General features: G+C 38.6%; 1 protein-coding gene and 1 pseudogene across 1 annotated transcript; one reads left to right on the top strand and one right to left on the bottom strand.

Moving 5' to 3' along the window:
- The first annotated feature begins 3,897 nt into the window (after nt 1–3,897).
- LOC148030923 (ribonuclease TUDOR 1 pseudogene) lies at nt 3,898–5,504 on the top strand (annotated as a pseudogene).
- A 9,214-nt stretch (nt 5,505–14,718) lies between these two features.
- Nucleotides 14,719–15,625, bottom strand: LOC148030922 (uncharacterized). The gene is made up of 2 exons (XM_087685642.1): nt 15,189–15,625; nt 14,719–15,105 (listed from the first exon to the last, which is right to left on the bottom strand). Exon 1 carries the CDS (start codon nt 15,552–15,554, stop codon nt 15,198–15,200), a length of 357 nt encoding a protein of 118 aa, XP_087541768.1. The 5' UTR covers nt 15,555–15,625; the 3' UTR covers nt 14,719–15,105; nt 15,189–15,197.
- Nucleotides 15,626–20,447: the final 4,822 nt, after the last annotated feature.

Raw genomic sequence — 20,447 nt, 5'->3', positions numbered from 1 at the left:
GAGGATGAGATAAGATATAAAGAAGATTCAATTGCATGCATGCATTACTTAGAAACAAGCAATCTTGGGTGATTGGGGCAACTTGATTAAGGTCTTCCAAAAAGTATAGGTAGTCTTGAGGGCTTTGGTTTTGCATGTTGATTCATAATCTAAAGAACTAGCTGATGCATAATCAAATTGTTTTTCAGTCCGGAAGTCCTAGAGATAGAGCTACTAGCATTTTCGTTGATGCTTCATTTTAGTGAAGAAAGTAGCTAGGAAAGATGAGGCTTTATGTGCCTAGTATGGATTGTTAACAATGCTTGCTTGAGGCTTCTAGCCTAGTATACCAATTTCTGGTGATGTAAATCTAACTTTTTAGTATCGGGTACACATTACAATTAAAGTGTGTTTTTTGTGATATTACATAGATCAAACGGTATAGGATTCTCTCAAATGCACTTTGATATTCAAACTTCAAGTTTTAACATATGCAAAAATCTCTAGTAACACAATCTATCACTATGTAGTTGAGGCTTAGAAAAAAATTTGGAAGTTTTAATGTAATAACATATGTGTCTATCATGATGATGGAGATGACCACTATTAACTATACTTGCCTTATAAGTGAAGCCCATTCATAGCATGTTTGACCATGCAACCTTATCATTCCACTTGGCTAGGGTATGCTTGGACAATGGTAGAGGGAACTTAGCAAGTAAGTAGTAAAGATGCTGGCCCCAAGAAGGTAGATGGGTTTTTCCTTCGTATGCCCTTCTATACATGTGAGTTAAAATATATTGATGCATTTTGCATATTTCTAAGCTGAAATATGGATCTCTCTTTGTCTCTCTCTCTCTCTCTATCTGTCTGTCGGTCTCTCTCTCTCTCTCTCTCTCTCTCTCTCTCTCTCTCTCTCTCTCTCTCTCTCTCTCTCTCTCTCTCTCTCTCTCTCTCTCTCTCTCTCTCTCTCTCTCTCTCTCTCTACTATAAAGTTGGAATCTACAAGGTGCTATTGGCTACAAGTCTCCTAGAGAAAGACTATTAGGAAAACTAGCCCTCCCTCACAACTCTCTCTCTCTCTCTCTATCTCTCTCCTTACACTGAAATCTAGATATAGAGGGGTTGTATTGGTTATGGGCTCCTTTCTGTTTGGATCATACCATCCAATGATGTTTAAGCCATCTCTTCTTTAGTATGGGCTCTTCTTTTTATTTCCATTGATCCTAACATTTATAATCTAGACATGACCTTTTATGATGTTGCAAAGTCTAAAAAGGAGGCTATAGATTGCATAGCTTATAAAGATACAAAGTTTTATTATGAACCCATTTTTGCATTGTGACTTCAAGTTTTCAAACCCATAAAAGAGTGTGTATTGCACCATAGTAGCATCTAGATAATGCAAGGCATATTTCATAGTTTGTAGTGCTTTATTTTTTGGAGTGGTTCTTTTTGCATCATCTCCACTACATGAGCTTCATAATGAGGTGCAAGTTAAGTAAATCTACTTTGAAGGGAACTACTCAACCAACCAAACATTCATCATTATATGATGAGCATGGTAACGATTTGTTTTCTTGTGAGCAAAAGGAAGTAACCATGTGATCAATTCCCTTTTCTCACAACAACGTGACATAGGCAAGGTGTAGTCTCATGAGCTTCATATTGAAAACAATCACATGAAACGCGGCATCGTGATGTTATGAGGACAAAGTGTGAAAAAGTATGGAATGCATCATCATCTGACTTCTCTATTGATCTAGAGAGTCAATGTAATCTGAGCCATTAGTACTAGTGTGAGTTGCATGGATTATCCAAAAATACTAGATTTTTGGATAATTTTAGTCTATTTTTGATATTATTTATTTTAAAAATCTAAAAAAGTTAGAAAAAGCTTCTAGATTAGGATGGCATGCAAAAAAGCTAGTTGCTTTTTTAGCCAATTAGGAAATTTTTCATAAAAAGGATAGATCGACGAAATCGCGCACGTCACAATCGTTGTAAACAGGCTCAAAACTACAGATTGAACTGAAAGGAAAAGAAGGAGTGATTTGGGAGATTCATGAGCAAGTGTCCTGTAGTTTTACCCCTCTTTCGGAGCCAATAGAGGCATCAAATTTGGGTTTTGGATAGTAGAGAAAGAGCTAATTTTGTGATACATTTTTTTGGTCTACGAAGGAGCTCCAGGAGAACTAATGCCTGGAGATTGCTTCTGAGTAGTGCGAAGATTCTAGGTTCTTTCAATACATGTTGATTCAATTCATTGTAAATTTTTTTTGTTGTGTTTACCACGGGTATTCTCTATCTTCTCTTCCATCTCCTATCTCTACTTCTACTTCTAATCCCTGGTGGATTCGACCTTTCGACAAAAACCCCTTCGACATTGGTGAGCCCGACGTGAAAGGTCCTCACAGAAGAAGGAAAGATAATATGGGAGAACCTTCGAATACAATCTCCAATGATGTTTTGCAACAGTTGGTGAAAAATATGAATATGCTTATGAATGTACAACAACAACAACAGCAGGTGATGCAAGATTCAGCTCAAACAGAAAGTGTTGTGATGAATGCTTTGCAAGCAGTTGAGCATGAGGTGAAGTTATTCAATGGTAGGAATGTATCTGCATATGTGCATACCTATGATCAGAAGATGGAATTCTTTGGAGTGGCTCAATCTGCATGGAGCCGGCATTTTGTACGTGTTACTGTTCATGAACTAAAAGCACGGATTACTAAATTATACTTACAGGATGCTGACTAGGTAGCCTTCAAGAAGACACTAAGGGAATAATTTTACATTGAGGACACCAATTTGATTATACGCAAGACCTTTTAGGAGTGGGTTATACAACCCAATAAGGGTCTTGTGGCTATAGAATTGTTAAGAGAATTTGAAAGACGATTTGAGCACTTGGATCTTGCAAAACAGCAAGCTCTTGCAAGTCAGAAAATTGAATGGGAGGAGAAAAAAAGAAGAGAGAAACGATGGAGGGAGGCAATCGAGTATGCACCAAAATTAAAATTGAATATTAGTTTTCACTTTAATGAGGAGAGGTAAGATCTTCATTATGACAACCTTTGCCAACTTTATGGCGACCTAGATTTCTAGGTTTGATGTGACCACGAGAATATCACGACAATGACTTATTAACAAATTTTGATATTTTAACTTACCAAAATATAAAAATTTTAAAAATTCTATAAAATGATTTTATTTATTAAATTGTTTTCTCTCTCTAAGATCTCTTACATGGCATTTTCAAGACCTCAAAACTCCCCTAATGAGAGGTGAGGTTGGAGATAGATGATCCACATCCATATCATTGCAGCAAGTGGAAACTATTGAACTGGTCTAGGAGTTCTGCTACCCAAGGGTGGATTGATGATGGTAAGATCTTGCTACTTGACACTCATGTTGACATTAATCAAGGTGAATTGCTTTGGATATGCTGCATTTGGATGAGCCCCAGAGGATGGATGACCCTGTTGTGCCATGTCTATAGGGAAATCATGCTTTACAGAGAATGGAAGGCCCTAGTTTATTGCACTCTAAAGATGCTGGCATTCTCCTCCCCCAAGGCCTTGGTATATTGCACCTTCAAGGGGATCCCACTTTAAGGACGATTGATGGTGCTACTATGCTTCATCCTGAGGATGAAAACAATTTGCAAAGAAGAGAAGGCCCTGATGTGCTTCACCTTACAAAATGGAAATGCACTTAGGAGGATAGATGGTCATGGAATATTACGACTTGCTAGTGACAAGATTCTTAGGAGAGTGGAAGGACCTGAAATATTACCTTCTCATGGTGATAGTATGCTGAGAAGAATTGAAGGTGTTGGTGGAATGTTGCGTGTTGAAAATGGTATTGTAGCAAGGAGAATGGAAGGTGTTGGTATGATCCATCCTGAAGGTGATGGCATTCTTAGGAGAATGGACAGACTTGCCATTCTTAGAAGAGTATAAGGCCCTAGTTTTAATGCAGATCCTGGCAATGATTTTAGCCAAATGGAAGGGCATGGTATGCAAAGGTCATATGGCAACAATTTTGGTCGGTGGATGCTTGAACATGGCATCAATGTTGCAAAAATGGTGTAGCAAGAGGACTTGCCATGGTTGTCACGCACAGTGATTTTGAAGACCGATCTAGTTACTATGATGCGTTACTTGCAGCTGAATCAAGAGCTACAAAGGGAAAGAAAGGAGTACACTCAGCTAGAGAACCTCTAGTAATGCATACCAATGATTTAACTCTACGAACTTCTAGGCCAAGGGATCATAATGCAAACAAGAAAGCTCAAGTTGTGATACAGAAAGCCAAGCATCTTTTACCCTTCCTTTAGAGAGCAAAGAGGTTTTCTATTGTAATGGAATATGTGCTTAGTGGACACCGCTTCAAACTGTTTGTACCAAAAGAAACTTGTGCCATTGCATTCTCTTTGTCTGGGGTAAGATGCCTGGGCCATGGGAACCATATGTAGATGATGTAATAGCTTTTATGAGGCACAAAATACTACAAAGGGATGTAGAGATTTAGGTAGAGATAGTTGATAGAATGGGCAGATTTGTGGGCACCTTATGGGAGTCCAAAACAAATGTGGCTATCTCTTTTCTAGAGGTTGGGTTAGCAAAGCTTCATCCTCTATTTTCAGCTGACAATACTATAGAAGGTCACTTATTGGTTCAGGCCGAGCAAAGTGCTAAGAAACAATTGATAAAGGTATGGGGAAACTATGTTGAAGGACAACAAGAAGCAGATACTGCTATTTTGTCTGATGCTAATAAATATAAGCAAGAAGTTCTAAAGGTATGTGTGATAGAAGTACTTGGAGGTGGTAAGTTTTATGCTCAGTTAGCAAGTGATGCACATGTCTCGAGTATCCAAATGCAGTTAGAAGCCTTAAGAGTGAATGAAAACTCACTTGCATTGGTGAATTTCCAACCGAAACAGGGTGATGTTATTATGGCACAATTTTTAGTGGATGGTTCTTGGAATCGGGTGATGGTTGTAAATTTTCCCCAATAGTTAGGAAAGTACTATGAAGTCTTTTACATAGATTATGGGAACCATGAACTGGTTTCATTTTCCAAATTAAGGCCTTTAGATCCATCTATCTCTGGCACCTAGGGCTTGCTTTACTGTTTAGCCTTGCTTATATCAAAGTGCTTGAGCTGGAAGAAGACCATGGACAAGAGGCATCTAAATATCTCAGTTCAACTACTGGACATAGGAGTTTCATGGCTACTATAGTTGGTAAAGACACTTCTGGTGGAAAAGTAAAAGGCCAAGGGACAAGCACTAAGTTTATTGTAACTCTTTATGAGGCAGAGCCATCCAAGTCTGTGAATGCTACAATGCTTGAGGTTGGATTTTCTTAGACGGCTAAACAAACGGTTTCTTATTCTCATTAAAATGAAATAAAAAAACATGTATGATATTATTGTGATAGTTATGATATGAGGCTTCAATATTGCTAGATACAAAGGAGAGTAAAGTATGGCTAAAAATAGAAGGAATTGACCTGAAACTTTTCATTCTATTCGTGGCTAATCTAATCATTGCCATTACAAGCCATACAATATAAAAATGCTTGAAATAACGAATGAAAACCATATTTTTGAGGCTAAACAAACTTATGATACTGTACAGGACCATTTCTAATAATCATTAGGCTCTGGTCTTTTTAATGAGAGTAAGAGAGTTTATTGACAGAGAGGAGGAACAAGTGGGACAATGATAAAAGAAAGATTAGTGACCAAGAATGTAGAGCCTTGCTCCACACTTCACGGTGGCTTGATGCAAGTGATGCAAAAAGACATAAGAAATTGATGGATAAAATGCACCATAAAGAGACAATGGTATCTACCAAAACAAATTAGTTGTGGCTCCTAGTTCCAATTCTTTCTCTCACTCTTGGCATCCCCGAATGAATGCATTGACTACTACTCTGGAGACAAGAATCTCTCCGAGCTGCAAGCCACAATAAACTAATTGAGAAACACAATCAATTCATGTCTAAGATGGACCGAGTGGTTTCAATCCTCTCCGTCACCAACATGCAAGCCAAGGTAATCAATGAAAACTTGTAGCCCTTACGACTCAAGGTGCTCAAATGGCTACAATTAAAAGGACAGATCAACATGATTTTGAGCAACAACATGGACATTCTCATGGAAATAATGAGTACCCTGACCATAGGCATGGTTTGGATGATGTGCAAATGCAGCATCATGTGCCTACTTATGGTTAGCATGTATATGATGATTGTGCATATTTTGATTAGCAACATGCATCTGATGACTATGTATGTTCTTATGAACTACATTTTGGTCACATACATGAACAACCATCTAGAAAACCTTATGTACATGGGAATCATGAAAATGTATATGAGTATCTACATGAAGAGCAACAGAGTGCTCGATATCATCAGTCACTTGATCATTACTATGAGTAGCATGTGCATCCATTTGAGCAACATGATGCTTCTCACGAACAATACCATGATGAGAGCATCTCATTGCAGCTTCATGAGCAGGTGTCCCATCATCCTAAGGCCCTTAACTTTGAACACCTAGTAGTAGCCACGAATGTGGGGCTCACGAACATGCAATGCCTAGGGGTTTATGTAGTGAATGCAGTAGTGATTGCATCCTCATCTGCTCCAGTTCTACATGGCATAGTCGTTCCCAATGAGTTTATGGAAAATTCAATGCATGCTACCCTATGGTTCAGTGAGGATCTTGTGCCACCACCAGTGCTTGAAGATGACACCATAAATCACTTCTATGATACAACGGATGCCTTGGATCACAATTATCCTTTTGACCCTCGTGGTAGTACAGACACCCATGATTGTATGGATAACCCTTATGCTCTTGATGCTTATCATGTAGGTTATCGATTTGATCCCACGGAAGGAATGGGTTCACAAAAGCCCTACCTTGATCAACATTTCACTAGTGTAGCTCTCCCCCTACTTCAAGGACGCAATTTCGATAGAGGATTAGCTAACTTTGCCCTAGTATGCACTGCGGAAAACTTGCAGACATCACACTATTCTAGAACAATTTTTACCATGCATTAATGGCAATCAAGTGTCACCTATATGGGTTGAAAGTACGCTTCATGAGCTTCATTTTGACATGTCTCATGCCTCAATTGGGGATGCCCATAGGAATTTATGATCAGTTTCCTGCAGCCTTTCTTGTTTTGGATAGCATGATGACCACTATTTGTCAACCTCTAATTGTCACGAATTGGTGGCCAAAATCATACACTATCAACTTACACATGTTGTATGCATCATAACACATTTGTATGCCCCAATTCCACATGAAGTTGTACTTCCATATACTGATAATCTCCTTTGTAATGCTGAATAGAGTAGTACTTTGTGACCCCCTTCACTTGTGAGCCACATCAATAAGTCCTCTTTTTTGTTTTTGAGGGCAAAAACCTTCGGGGTCAAGATGGAATGTAAAAGAGTGGGGATAGACAGGTAGGACACGGGTGAGCATGGGAATACCCAGTTATACTGACAGGGTATATAAGTGTTGAGAAACCCAATTAGGGCATCAATTATCAATAATCAAGCCTCTTTTACCCTTCCTTCTAGCTTTCATGCCTCACCTTCTCTTTCTCTCTCCTTTGCTAGTCTTTTTCTCTCTCTTCTCTCATCTTCTTCTTTTTCTCTCCTCTTTTTAGTCTATCCCTTCTCTCTCTCTCTCTCTCTCTCTCTCTCTCTCTCTCTCTCTCTCTCTCTCTCTCTCTCTCTCTCTCTCTCTCTCTCTCTCTCTCTCTCTCTCCCCCTAGGTCTCCTTCATTACATGTACCACCACATGCAATAATGGTTGAGACACCATCTAGTCCACCTCAATTGTTTGAGAAGATTAGAAAAATTAAGATATTCAATTGACAAATTGACATATAATGGCTTTATGTAGATGCATTATGCTTGCATGGTATCTATCTTATGTGCAGTATGTAGAGCCTTTCTTTAAAAAAGCAGTTGAAAGGAAAGATTGTAAGAGTGCAACGGATTAGGAAATGGATGCTTTGACTATTTAAAAAACTTGGGATCTATTTGAGTTTCCTTATGGCATGAAATCAATTGGCTACCAGTGGGTTTATAAGGTCAAGTGAAAGTCTGATGGCTTATTGGAAAGATACAAAGAGACATTGGTTGCAAAGGGTTATTTATAGACATATGGATTGGACTATGAGATAGCATTTAGTCCAATTGCAAAGATGGCTATAGTGAGATCGATGATTGCCTTGGCTTTGATTTATGGCTCAAGAATGCTTTCTTGAATGGTACATTGTAAGAGGAAGTGTACATGGAATAGTGAGAGGGATATATTCATCCTAAGTATCGAGATAACATTATGTATGCAATCTAAGCAAGGCATTGTATGGGTTAAAGCAAGCACCTAGAGCTTGGTTTGAGAGGATCAACAGGTTTTTATGTAGCGTGGGATTTTAGCAAAGCATGGCTCATTGTTCACTCTATGTTAGACACACAAATGATGGAATGGTAGTTGTAGTCATCTATGTTGATGATCTTACCATAACAGGTACTCTTGAAAGAGATCTTGATGAAGTAAAGCGTGGTTTGCATAAGCAATTTGACATCAAAGACATTAGATTGTTGAGGTACTTTGTAGGCATTGAAGTGAGGTAGACACACACTCTAGGTAGAGCACAAGTGGCTAGAAAATACAATCAATCTCTTGAAGGCCATCAATATCATTAGCCCACAATTATCATGATATCTCAAGCATAAGTGCCAATCACTAGTCCTTCCACCTTCAAGACAATCTACTAAACATGAAGTTATTCAGCATTACCATTCTAAGCTTACCTCTCAATTCCTCTACATCAACACACTATCCCTCCCTACCAAGATTCTTCATCAAATTATCTAACATCTCTCACCCATAGTAGCAACATCATCCATTTGGCATAACTACCATAGGACTAGCACTCATCTAGGAGGGGGGATAATATTAATTGCAAAGAGAAACAGACCTAAAACCTCAAAAAATTAGAGAAAAATAGTTTTGTAGAATATTATTTTATTAAGAGTCCAGATCCTACCCATGCAAATTGTAGTAATCAACTGGCATTTTGAAATTATAACTAGTATTACTCCACGTTTTTAATCAAGACTAATGCCTAAAGCATAAAATAAGAGTCATGATCAGTCAATAGGATTGAAAAAAGAGTCAAGATGCCCAATGGACAAGGGAAAACTCTAGTCCAAAATCTCATGGATAAATAGAGTGAGAACTAATGGAAAATGCTATCGATGTGTATGCGAACTCTACTTTCTTGATTTCTTGTAGCATGTTGCCTTAAGAGTAAGAGTGAAGGAGAGGGAGTTGAGAGCTTTAAAGAGAGTGAGGGACATGGAGTATAAAGCTTGTTGCATGCTATCTTCTCTTCTCAAAAAGCACATAGATGTTGAAAGAATTTCTTAGGCACATAATGAAGAGAGGAAATTGCTTATTAGCACATTCAACTCCCAACACAAAGATCAAACTAAAAGATCCAAGAATCTTGGCATGGCTTCTAAAACTACCAAGTTGCAATGCATTACTATATGAATGAGGATTCCAAAAGTATAAGAAATTCCAACACTTGACAAGTCATGCTTATATTGACTCATACCTTTGGTTGAATTCAAGCCCAAATCAGAACCCTTTCAAAAATGACATCAGAGTAAGCTTGTAATGAGAATAGGGATGTCATTGAGTGACTTATAGAACTCAATGCTAGGCTAAGGTTATTTGCATATGTCTATGTCCACATTAACATGCGGACATTACTAAGGAACATGAGAAATACCTTGTATGGTTACTAATATGAGGAAATACAAAATACATTAGTGAATATTATAGTGAGCTCTTACATAATCTCATTAGGCACATCTTGGATGAAGAAGCAGAAGAATATCACTTAATCTCCACATTCCATAATGTGCCTTTCCAATCAACCATACTAGAGATATAAGAAGTGAATCAAAGGCAAAGGGATGAAGCCAATTGGAGAAAGGTTGGTATAATAATCAATCTTCAATGGCTTCATTTAGAAGTCACATAGTGACCACTTTAGAGGGGAGACACAAGCCATGTGTCAGTCTCAAAGGGATTTGACATGTGTAGCTACCAACTCCCTTTGCATACTTGTGATTGTGAAAGATATGGAGTTAGCTCAACTAATCCAATAATATCACCTACTAGATCAAATGAAAGGACAATGGGCATGCTAATCAAGAATTGCTAACTGCTCCAAACCTTACTAGCCAATGATTCATAAAGGGACCTCCTTTGTAGAACTTCAAACCATGAACTTCATAATACTCAAAATAGCTAAGTTCTCCTTCAACTTTCGTGTCCCTCAACAATATGACAATACTTTTAATCTTTTACTCATCAAAATTTCCCTTGCATTGATATCAAATTTTTGGCAAGAAGAAGCCATTAAGCTATCTTTTAAGTATCTAATAACCTATGTACACACATGTATTCACACACTTATTGCACCATAACTTATACACACTATCATGTGGTTCTATGTCAAGTACTTGAAACTTATGAGAAGTCGAATAGTCATTTGTTTGGAAATTTGAAGCAATCTATACCTCAATGTGAATGGAAAGTTTCATGAACTTATTCTTGGATATGTCTCTCTCTTAGACTATAGTGGAGTGATATGAATAGGGTGATCAAGCTCTCTATTATTGTTCATGAACGGAATACTCTAATCTACCTTGAATCTAAAGGAGATTATTGCACTTGGCTATCCCAAATAGGGATTTTCTATGGCCTATTTTGGGGTATTCCTATTCTAGTATGTAGTAGATTAAAACATAGATTTTTAGACTAAAAGATGGGTCTTTGAAAGCTTTAAAATAGGAAATTATTGATCAATGTGGATTGCTTTGATACAAACTACTCTAATGTAAGTTTGAGTTTATTTTTTAGCCTTATACTTAATTGTCTAGTGCTTGATCTCATGCTCTAACATTCCCCATCTATGTTGGAAGCTAAATCATCCTATCTCCAATGAAGAGTGCTATGGGACTAGCACTCGATATAGGAGTGGAGAAATTTTAATCACAAAACGGAAAAGCATTAGTAAGAACTAAGAACCTTCCATTGATAGATTCCACCCATAAATCAAAGACACAAAACAAAATTTAATGAAATTTTTCATTTAATAAAAAAAGGTGTATATGATCTTGAGCCTAAAATGATAGCACTAGTTTATCCATTACTACTAGTAAAAATCCAATATGACCAACAAATATAGCGGGTCCTTGTATTGTGGATAGAAAATTATCATGGGTCGTAGATTATATACTTTTCCTTAACTTTATCGTATGTACCAAGTAGATTTCTTATGGTTAAGTTAGATAGCACCATTTTTGGCAATATGTTGATATAGCCATCATAGGGAGAGGCATAAGTACAATGGATAAACTTGTGTGTAAAAAGTAACACTCCACCATATAGAAAGATCAAATCCTAACTGTACCTTGGTCTTATATCTAGACCTAATGCTTGATTTTTCTCTTAAAAGAACATTCTTCAGGAGTCGCAAGGTGCTATATTTGAAAGTAGCTTTCTAGTAGTAACAAGGATCTTTTATGTAAAGGTAAAATACAATTTATTGCCTACATTTTTACTAAATTTTTATGTATTCATTCTCAAGAGTTCAATAGCTCATTCTACCTCATGCCAATTTGAAACTCTTGAGTTGTATTCTAATTAATCATTGTTCTCATTATATCTAGCTAGTTGAGATTAGTTATCCAATTTTAGTAATGTATATATTATACAATATTTGATTAATTTGTACATGCCTTATAATATTGACCAAGTGTTCATGAAAATTTAGCTTCCTTAGCATTCCAAAAGAGAAATTTTATGTCCTCAAGAGTCTCATGTTGCTAAGTTAGTCTAGTTTCTACCACTTCACTAACACTAGTCTTGTAGCAAAAAAGCCACTTTTGTGACAATTCGGACCCTTAAATACAAAAACTCCATTTTTCATCAACATCAAAGAATAAGAAGAAATTACTTTGGGAAAATGCAAGTAACACAAGTTAGTAGTAGAAAAAAAATAGAAAGAGTCAAAAAAGCTAGGAAGTGTATATTTGTATATCCATCTTTAAGACCATTTTTTAATAAAATCGAAAACTTTTAGCGTTTTTGATCAAAAACATCTCAAAAATTTTAAAATCATGCTAGAACTTTCATGCAAAATACTTTGATATATATAATATTATTCCCATTAAGAGTTTTGTAACTAGATAAAAATTATCCACTTTTTTAAGAGCTCCAAATAGCATTGTTGAGTGTTGTTTGGATCAATTTTCATGCACTTTTGAAAACATAATTTTTGTAGAAAACAAATTTCCACTTGAAACTTGTTCCAAATATTTTACTCTGCGATCTTACAATGTTAGGAAAGTTCCATCTAATTTTGGTATCATATGCATAACTTATTTCAAATATACTAAAATATAACCTAACCCACAAAAGTGGCTTGCAGCAAGTTTTGTGGCAAATTACATGACTAGTGCTAATTGAGTTTCTCTCACTATTCCAAAAGGCATTTAAACATCACATCCTTAAATATCATAATGTCAAGTATCTCATGCTATTAAGTCTCTAACACTTGCACTAACCTAGTCTACTCTCATATTGGTATATTTATCCTTGTGATTAAATCGCCTTGTTAGGAGAATATTTTTAATAAAATTTTAAAATAACATTTTGTATAGTTTATGAAAAAAAAATTCTAAGCATATAGAGTTTTACTTATAAAACTCCTAGGTATGACATGAGTTTTTAATCTTATAAGATGCGTATTTTGGTAACTATTAGTGTAAGGGGGATATTTAGTTTGTTGAAATGTGACTTTGTGTGTGTTTGTGGCTTCGAAGTCAATAAATAAGCATGTAGTCTCCATATCAAATGAATGGTCAAGAGAGAGAGCGGTGCTTGAAGACATCTAAGTCAAAGAAGAAGCACATAGACTACTAATAAAATGAGTGTTTGATAGAGTGCTACTTTAAACATTAATAATTGACGAAATTGCTACGTTCGAAAGTTATCATCAAACTTCCATCATCGATCCACTAATTTGAGCTTGTGGAAGGTTGCGATGTCTTGCTACAACTCCTTTACAAACCATGCCCCTGCTCCATTGCATGGATTGTAGCTACCAAAGTCCAACCCCAAGTACTAAGAAGCCACCCTAGAGAAGACAAGATGAATAAGGTTGTAACAAAGTGCATTTACATGTTTGCTACTAGTAGTGACTTCATCATTGACAAGGTAAACCAGATAGTTCACTATATGTATACACTCTATATCACGTGTGTTCAAGGCCTATTTATAAATATCCTTGTTTGTGATTTTTTCCTTGATAAAACATAACCCTTTTCTATTCAATCTATAAGTAACTCCTTTATATGGGACCCTTTTGTATGTAAAAAATGTATTTTAAGAATCCCTTATATTGAACCCATGTGATATATATATATATATATATATATATGATTAACGTCCTCGGGCAAGGTAACAACATAGATCTCCACCCAAATTAAAATAGCTTCACTCAATGCCTCTCACATCATCATGATGACAAATCCACCTATCTAGCTCATCTTTTCAGATGCCACTACCTACCATGTAATGATGTCAACAAGCCTCGGTACAAGATATCTGCCCATCTACTCAAGGATCAATAATAATGCACTTTCATCCCAAAGGAAAAAATAAAATATAGTAAGCTTCCCTATCTTGTTGATAGAAAATGGTTTCCTTAAGCTTCTCATATGTACAATACTAAGTTTTCTTATAATACAAATCATGTGGGTAGGCTATCATATGTCTCAATTTAAAAACAAGCCTCAAGTGAACCATTGACATTCATGCAATTTAAGATCTAATCATGCATTATACACATGAAGATATGCAAGAGAGGAAACTAATTAGGTTGAAAAGTATATGGGGAGTAATTAGTAATGCAATCTCACACGTCATTAAGAACTAGAAAATTAATCTAGTAAAAATGTAACTTCCAAATCAAATCAAGATTTGATGCATCAACTTACATTCCATTGTCACATATTAAATTGACCTCCCCCCACCCAATAAAAGAAAACTCATTAGTCATTCATAGTAGAAGTTCACATTTAACAGCTAATTCTATCATATTCGTACATCAATCATGCGTTTGTTTTTTAACCTTATATGCATGAGATAAGAGATTCTATGGGAAATTATACAAATGTGACACTTGAAAAGGTTGATTTAATGATGCCCTCATCTAGTGCACCTAGAAATAGTGCAAGTTTCTCTATGAAGTCTTCAACGAATATCTAGCTTATTTCACAATCAGAAGTGTAGAATGATTTGTCTTCTTTACCCATGCATGCAACCTTGTTCTTATGGCTTACTATCAACATCCAACTCAAGAAGATTTTGAATTTTGGAATCTTACAAGCTTAGATCTAGAAAATAGAGCCTCAAGAGGGAACCGAGTATTATAAAAGCCACAATTGGCAAGTCTCAATCCAAAAAGCAAGCCTCAATCTAAATTGAAAGCCTCAAGTATAAGCATGAAGATCTCATTGTTTATCCTTCAAGTTGGAAATCTATCTTCAAAACTTTTCCTTGATTCTATTTCGTGTCATTGTAGTTTTCTTTTCATGCCTCCTCATAATTGAAAATGGAAAATAAGATTGCCACAATAATCGCAAGTTTCCAAGGCACCATCACCTTCTACCTTTTGAACTACATGGAATACTTAGTGTGTGATTTACAATAGCACATGTGAACCCAAAGAAGTCCATAGTGTAGCTTACCATATTTAGTTATATTTTTGTCCTAGTAAGACCATCAAACCTGGTGAACCTCATAGTAGAGAGCTAAGAATAATTGCAATCTCTTGAGCACGAGTTGCAATGTTAAAATCTAAGATCACTACTTTATGAAGAGAGTTGGTAACTGAAGTTTCATGATATCTAAACAAGGGGTGGCCGCGGTTTGAGGTAAGTTATTGCGGCGACGTTTGTCCTGTGTGCGTGCGTGGGCATGACCAGGGCTGCACGCATTGTCCACACAAGGATTAGTACTTACTGCTAACAGAGTAGTTTTTTTTTTGCGCGAGAGAGAGAGAGAGGGAACCTGTATTGGCTAGTTCCATCCCCCACCGTGGCCTCCTCCTTCTGCCTCCGTGCTGACGTCCTGCTGCCGGTGGCCAGCTCCACCCCCGCCACCCAAGCCCCCTGAGCCACCCACCTGGCCTCCGATGTGGTGGTGGCCAAAGTCGACGCCGCCGCCGAAGCCCCCACCTCCTCCAAACCCTCCCCCAAAGCCAAACCTCGGCTCTGTCTCTTGCGGCTTCACGTCCCTCACCTCATGCTTTTCCGCCTCTTCTGTATTAACTAACTCACGACCACCTGCCATAGCTAACCAGCTGCCGCCAGCTTCTGTCGCCACAACCAATACCACAAGCATGTAATAATACAATTGCGCCCGACTGGTCGCCATCCTTCCTATCCTATCCTAGCTTAATATTAGAAATAGCTGCGCGGATAATTGCGAGAGAGATGCAAACTATCTATAATCTGCCGTCTACGACAGGACAAAACGAACGGTTATATAGCAGCTGTAGAAGCTCCCCCTCCTCCTGTTGACCCAATGTCTCACGCAATTCTCAGCTAGTGGTGATCATGAGTGGCGCACTATTGCCACGATCGAGACCCCGCCTGCACGCACGCGCTTCTGCACACGGTCGCAGCTAGTTTTGACCGGGTCGCGGTAATTGCAGGTCGATTAGAAAGCAGCATCTAATCAGCGTTTTTTGACTTATCCCGGCTGCCTCCACAAAGTATGTGAGAATCTAATCAGTTGCATTAATTCCACAATGTGCAAATCGTAGGCCCACTAATTTGTGCGGCGCTATGAGAGAATCTAATGACTTGCTTTAATTCGACAATGTGCAAATCGTGAACCCACTAGTTTGTGGCTGCGGGCGGCCCTGACTCGAAAAAAGAGAAACTAGAGCAGTGGGCTACCCCATGATGTTAGCCAGAAGCAACGCAAACCGTTCGATGGAGGTGACCTTGGTTAAGATCGTTCCGTCACCTTCTAAAACACCGTTGAAACTCTGGTTAGATCGGTACAGTTTACATTACTAGGATTTTTCGCCCTACGTTAGAGCTGGCTAGAGTTTCATTAAAGACTTCTCAAAATTATATAAGAAAAATATATTTTCAAAATTACATACGTTTAGTTCCAATCTTGAGAAGACAAGGCATCAAATTTGACTTATTTTTTAAGTGTTCTCTACATGAAACAAGGACCGCCTACATGTGGCTAGACAAAATATATTTATGAAGCCTATGGAGTTACCATTACAAAGATATAGGAGAATAGCAACGGCTATTTTCGACGCATATTAGTAGCATCGCTATTTGTGACGTAGATAACGATGCAAACAGCGACACAAATAGCGATGGTATTCAGACGAAAAAAAGTGGGCCGAAACCCGAGCGCAGCATTTTATGCGTAAGAGCGAAAGAGGGAGTGAACCGCATCGTACGTTTGAGAGGGAGAGGGAGAGGGAGAGGGAGAGAAAGAGGGTGAATAAGAGCTTCTCACCACCGCCACCGTCGTTTGCGTAGAATAGGAGGAAGTGTACGAAGGGCAAAGAGGAGCCCTCGTCGCAAAAAGGAGCCATCGAATCCATCTCGGACCTTTGCAGTGAGTACATTGCTCCCTCTTCGTTTGTTTTTGTTTTTTCTCCTTTTCTTTTACTTGTTTTTGTTAAAAATGATGTGTCCTAAGAGAGAGAGGGAGAGAAAGAGAGAAAAAGAAAGAAGGAACCAAAAAGAGAGGAAGTAAATATAAACCATAATAAAGAGAGAGAGAGAGAGAGAGAGAGATGGAGACAGGAGAATGAATGGATAAAAAACAAAGAGAGGGTAAGATGTTGTTCCTTAATTTTTTTCTTTTCTTATTTGTAGTAGTAGTTCTTTAATTTCTTATTTTCTTGTTTGTAGTGTTAGTAGTAGTAGTGGTGGTGGTGGTACACTACAAGATATAGGTCTTATACCGACGTTTAAAGTGACGAAAATGCAAATAACAATATTTTTTCCCATCGTGACAAAAAGCATTGTTATTGGTGACGCCATAGAACAGTCGGTATCACCATCGCTATTAGCGTCCGTATTGGCGTCGAGACGCTGATACCGACACCAATACCGACGTTGATAGCGACGGTTTGCGACATAAATAACGACGCCAATAACGACGCAAGCAATAAAATTTACAACGCTAATAGCAACAGTAACAGGAAAAAAAAATTTGTGGCAGGGTAGCATTGTGTGCTTTATGAGAGCCATACAAAATAGTTTCTGCACTACTGTGTATAATGCGCTTGCAAACAAAAACAATGTATACTAAAATCATAAAATTGATACATGAAATAAATACATAATCGCATAATAAACGATTGGTACAATCATGACATGATATTGCAAATATATAGAAAATGTCTACATAGATCAGGTGACTCAAAAATAAAGGTGTGTGAGCTCTAGGGATCCAAGGGCGAGCTACATATCCTCGTCCCCCAAAAGCTCATCCTGCCGCAAAGGAGCATCGAATGGACTCTGCAGAAAAAGAAAAAACACATCAATCCACCATACAATAATGCATTCAAATATCTCATGGTAACTACGGACAAGAAAGATAAGTGACTTATAGGGCCACCGCGTTTATACAATCGGTCGATCAATGCACTGAGACCGTGCCTCTCTGCATATCGAGTCTCAAAGTCAGTCGGATCATGATTTGTAATGGAGTGCTGCAAAGAAAATAAAATACTAACTGTTAGAAACATGATTGTCAGTACAAAGAATACTTCAAAAAAATAAACAAGCAAAACAAAAGAAAAACTTACAAAGTCCTCCAAATATGTCCTGTCGCCGTCACTCCGAAGATGATGGACCACTCCAGCCTCGAGTCATGCCCTCACCGCCTCGCGTTGCTGACTCCAATGTTCTGGAGAATCTGTAGCCTCCACCCTCAGTCGGCGCCAACCGTCTGTATCTAACCACTCGGGCTTTGCAGCCCCTCTTGATTACCTTGCGTGCGTTAGATCATCTATGTGACATGTATGCACGCATGCAATCCATCGTCCAACCCATAGAGAATCTATCTACTGAAGCTCACACCAGAAACTCCTCGTGCAAGGATGCTACTATGTAGTCCTTGCTCCCCTCCGGTATGTTCTTCCAATGATCCAAGACATTGTGCCGAAAAACTTGTTGGCACAACTTTCTCATGCGAGCCATCACCCTCCTCTCCTCATCATTCATGATGATGGCTCCTGACCTACAATGGACTAGATATCCATAACCCCCCGGAGTCTGCCTAAGATGGGTCCTCTCCCATCTGCGTTCACGCTCCTGGGCATATCCAGGAGACCCCTATGCATCTGGTGTACGGACCGGGGTAATATCTCTCGGAGTGGCACCCACAGGGGTACCATCTGCTGATGGCTGAGCAAAAGCTAGAGTAACTGGAGTAGACATCCCCATAGGTGTGACAAATTCCTGAGTGGATGTAGCTCCAACTGAAGGATGAGACGGAGACACCGCATCCGTGTCTCCACAGCATCCACCTGAGGCTGATCCACGCTCCCTGGAAGGGCCATGAGAGCTAGGAGTCGCACATGTATCCCATGTCGACCACGGGCTCAGTGCATCTGTATCTCTGCACCATCCCCCTGATCTCGATGCACTCCCTCCCTCTGGCCCAAGTCGTGAGCGTCGAGCTCATCTACTCAAAGCCGAAGCATCCGATCATGCTGAAGAAAATTTAGCAGAGCGCCCTGACGAAGACCAAGACAGCTCCTAGTCTGCCATCTCTCTGAATCTTGAGATCTGGTCTAGAGACATGCGTGCGAAGATGTCCTGTAACTCCTCATCGCTCATCTCTCGACTCATCCTGAAAATGTCACCTGCACAGACAAAAAGTGATGTCAGAATAATCAATTTAAATCATACAAAGCATAGTAATATAAATCATTTTTAAAAAATCTCACTTAAAATGCATATCTTATGTACTCTTATAAGCGATTAGTCAACGAATTGAGTAAGTGGACGCTCCAAGTATGAAGTATCCTATGGTTCCATGTTAATCTCTTGACACAACTCCGCATACACTAGAAGGTCGATAGACATGTCACCACAAAAGAATGAGTCCACCTCATTCTCAAAGAATTCTTGGACTCCTATATTTCCATCATTGTTAGCTGATGCTGACTCTAAGCTTTCGACGGCCTCCACCCCTTGCAATATCGACCCCTCTATTTGCATATTATATTCATCTATGCTCGGAACATCGCTTTGATCATATACTCTCGCACTTCGGGGAGTTGAACGTATAACATATCACCATCGAGGTTATCGGGGGTTTGGATAGAAGATTACCTGTTCACAAACACGTACAAGAGAGTTCAAACCATTGTGACATAAACCATGTCATAATACAATTAGCAAGCAAATGAGTCCATGCATCTGTTTATAATGGACAGACAACACAAAGGTGTCGCGTAAATTCGTCCATTTTTTTTCAGAATCTATTTCGAGAAATCCAGATGGACCTTGTCGAACTGTTGCTCCAACTCCTCCAAGTACCAATTTGAACCACTCCACATCGAATAGTATCATGGAGAAGCTACGGTAATCCACCGTAACAATATTTTGCAAGTTCCCAAAATACTCCATGTCATCCACAACCGTGTTTGGATCCGTTGCTCGTCGCCTCTCTTGCTCTAACCTTGCCATGATACCACAGTCCATTATGGAGTGCATTTTGTCAATTCGCTCCATGCAAAAATGCCATCCGCGCGACCACGCTGCACTATATATTTTGTACTGTACATTGAAACACTCAAATTAGATATCGCATATAAAATCTAGATACGACAAATTCTAAACCCCTCATCACCTTTAGACTACATCCCCTAGAGAATTCCCACTCCTCCATTGAGACCTCTGTCCCTTTGTGAGACGCTGCAGTCAAAGCTCCATGCAACCATCGCGTTGACATAAACCGCGGCATCTCCTCCATGCCTTCAAGATATCGAATTATTCGATGATACATACTACGTCAAAATTCAGCTCGCACTTCCTCTCGATCTTGCTTAGCGATCTGGAACTTGGCGAGCCACGTCTCGGCCATTGAGGCATGGTGCAACATACAAAAGCAATTCACATTCTCTTCCATTGAGGCATCCATTCTTTTTTCTACCCCATTTCCAACCACCACATCTCTAGTCAGTCTATCATTGTCCTTTAGCGACCATAGCATTTCATTGTCTGGTTCCACCGTTGGTAGCCATTGTGAAATATGCACTAGTGCCTCAGACAC

Source organism: Lygodium microphyllum, chromosome 9, assembly GCF_053477565.2.
Source record: "Lygodium microphyllum isolate KBCC chromosome 9, Lygodium_microphyllum_v1.1.10, whole genome shotgun sequence".
NCBI lineage: Eukaryota > Viridiplantae > Streptophyta > Polypodiopsida > Schizaeales > Lygodiaceae > Lygodium > Lygodium microphyllum.
The sequence above is the reverse complement of the archived record's forward strand: the minus strand, read 5'-3'. Positions and strand labels throughout refer to the sequence as shown.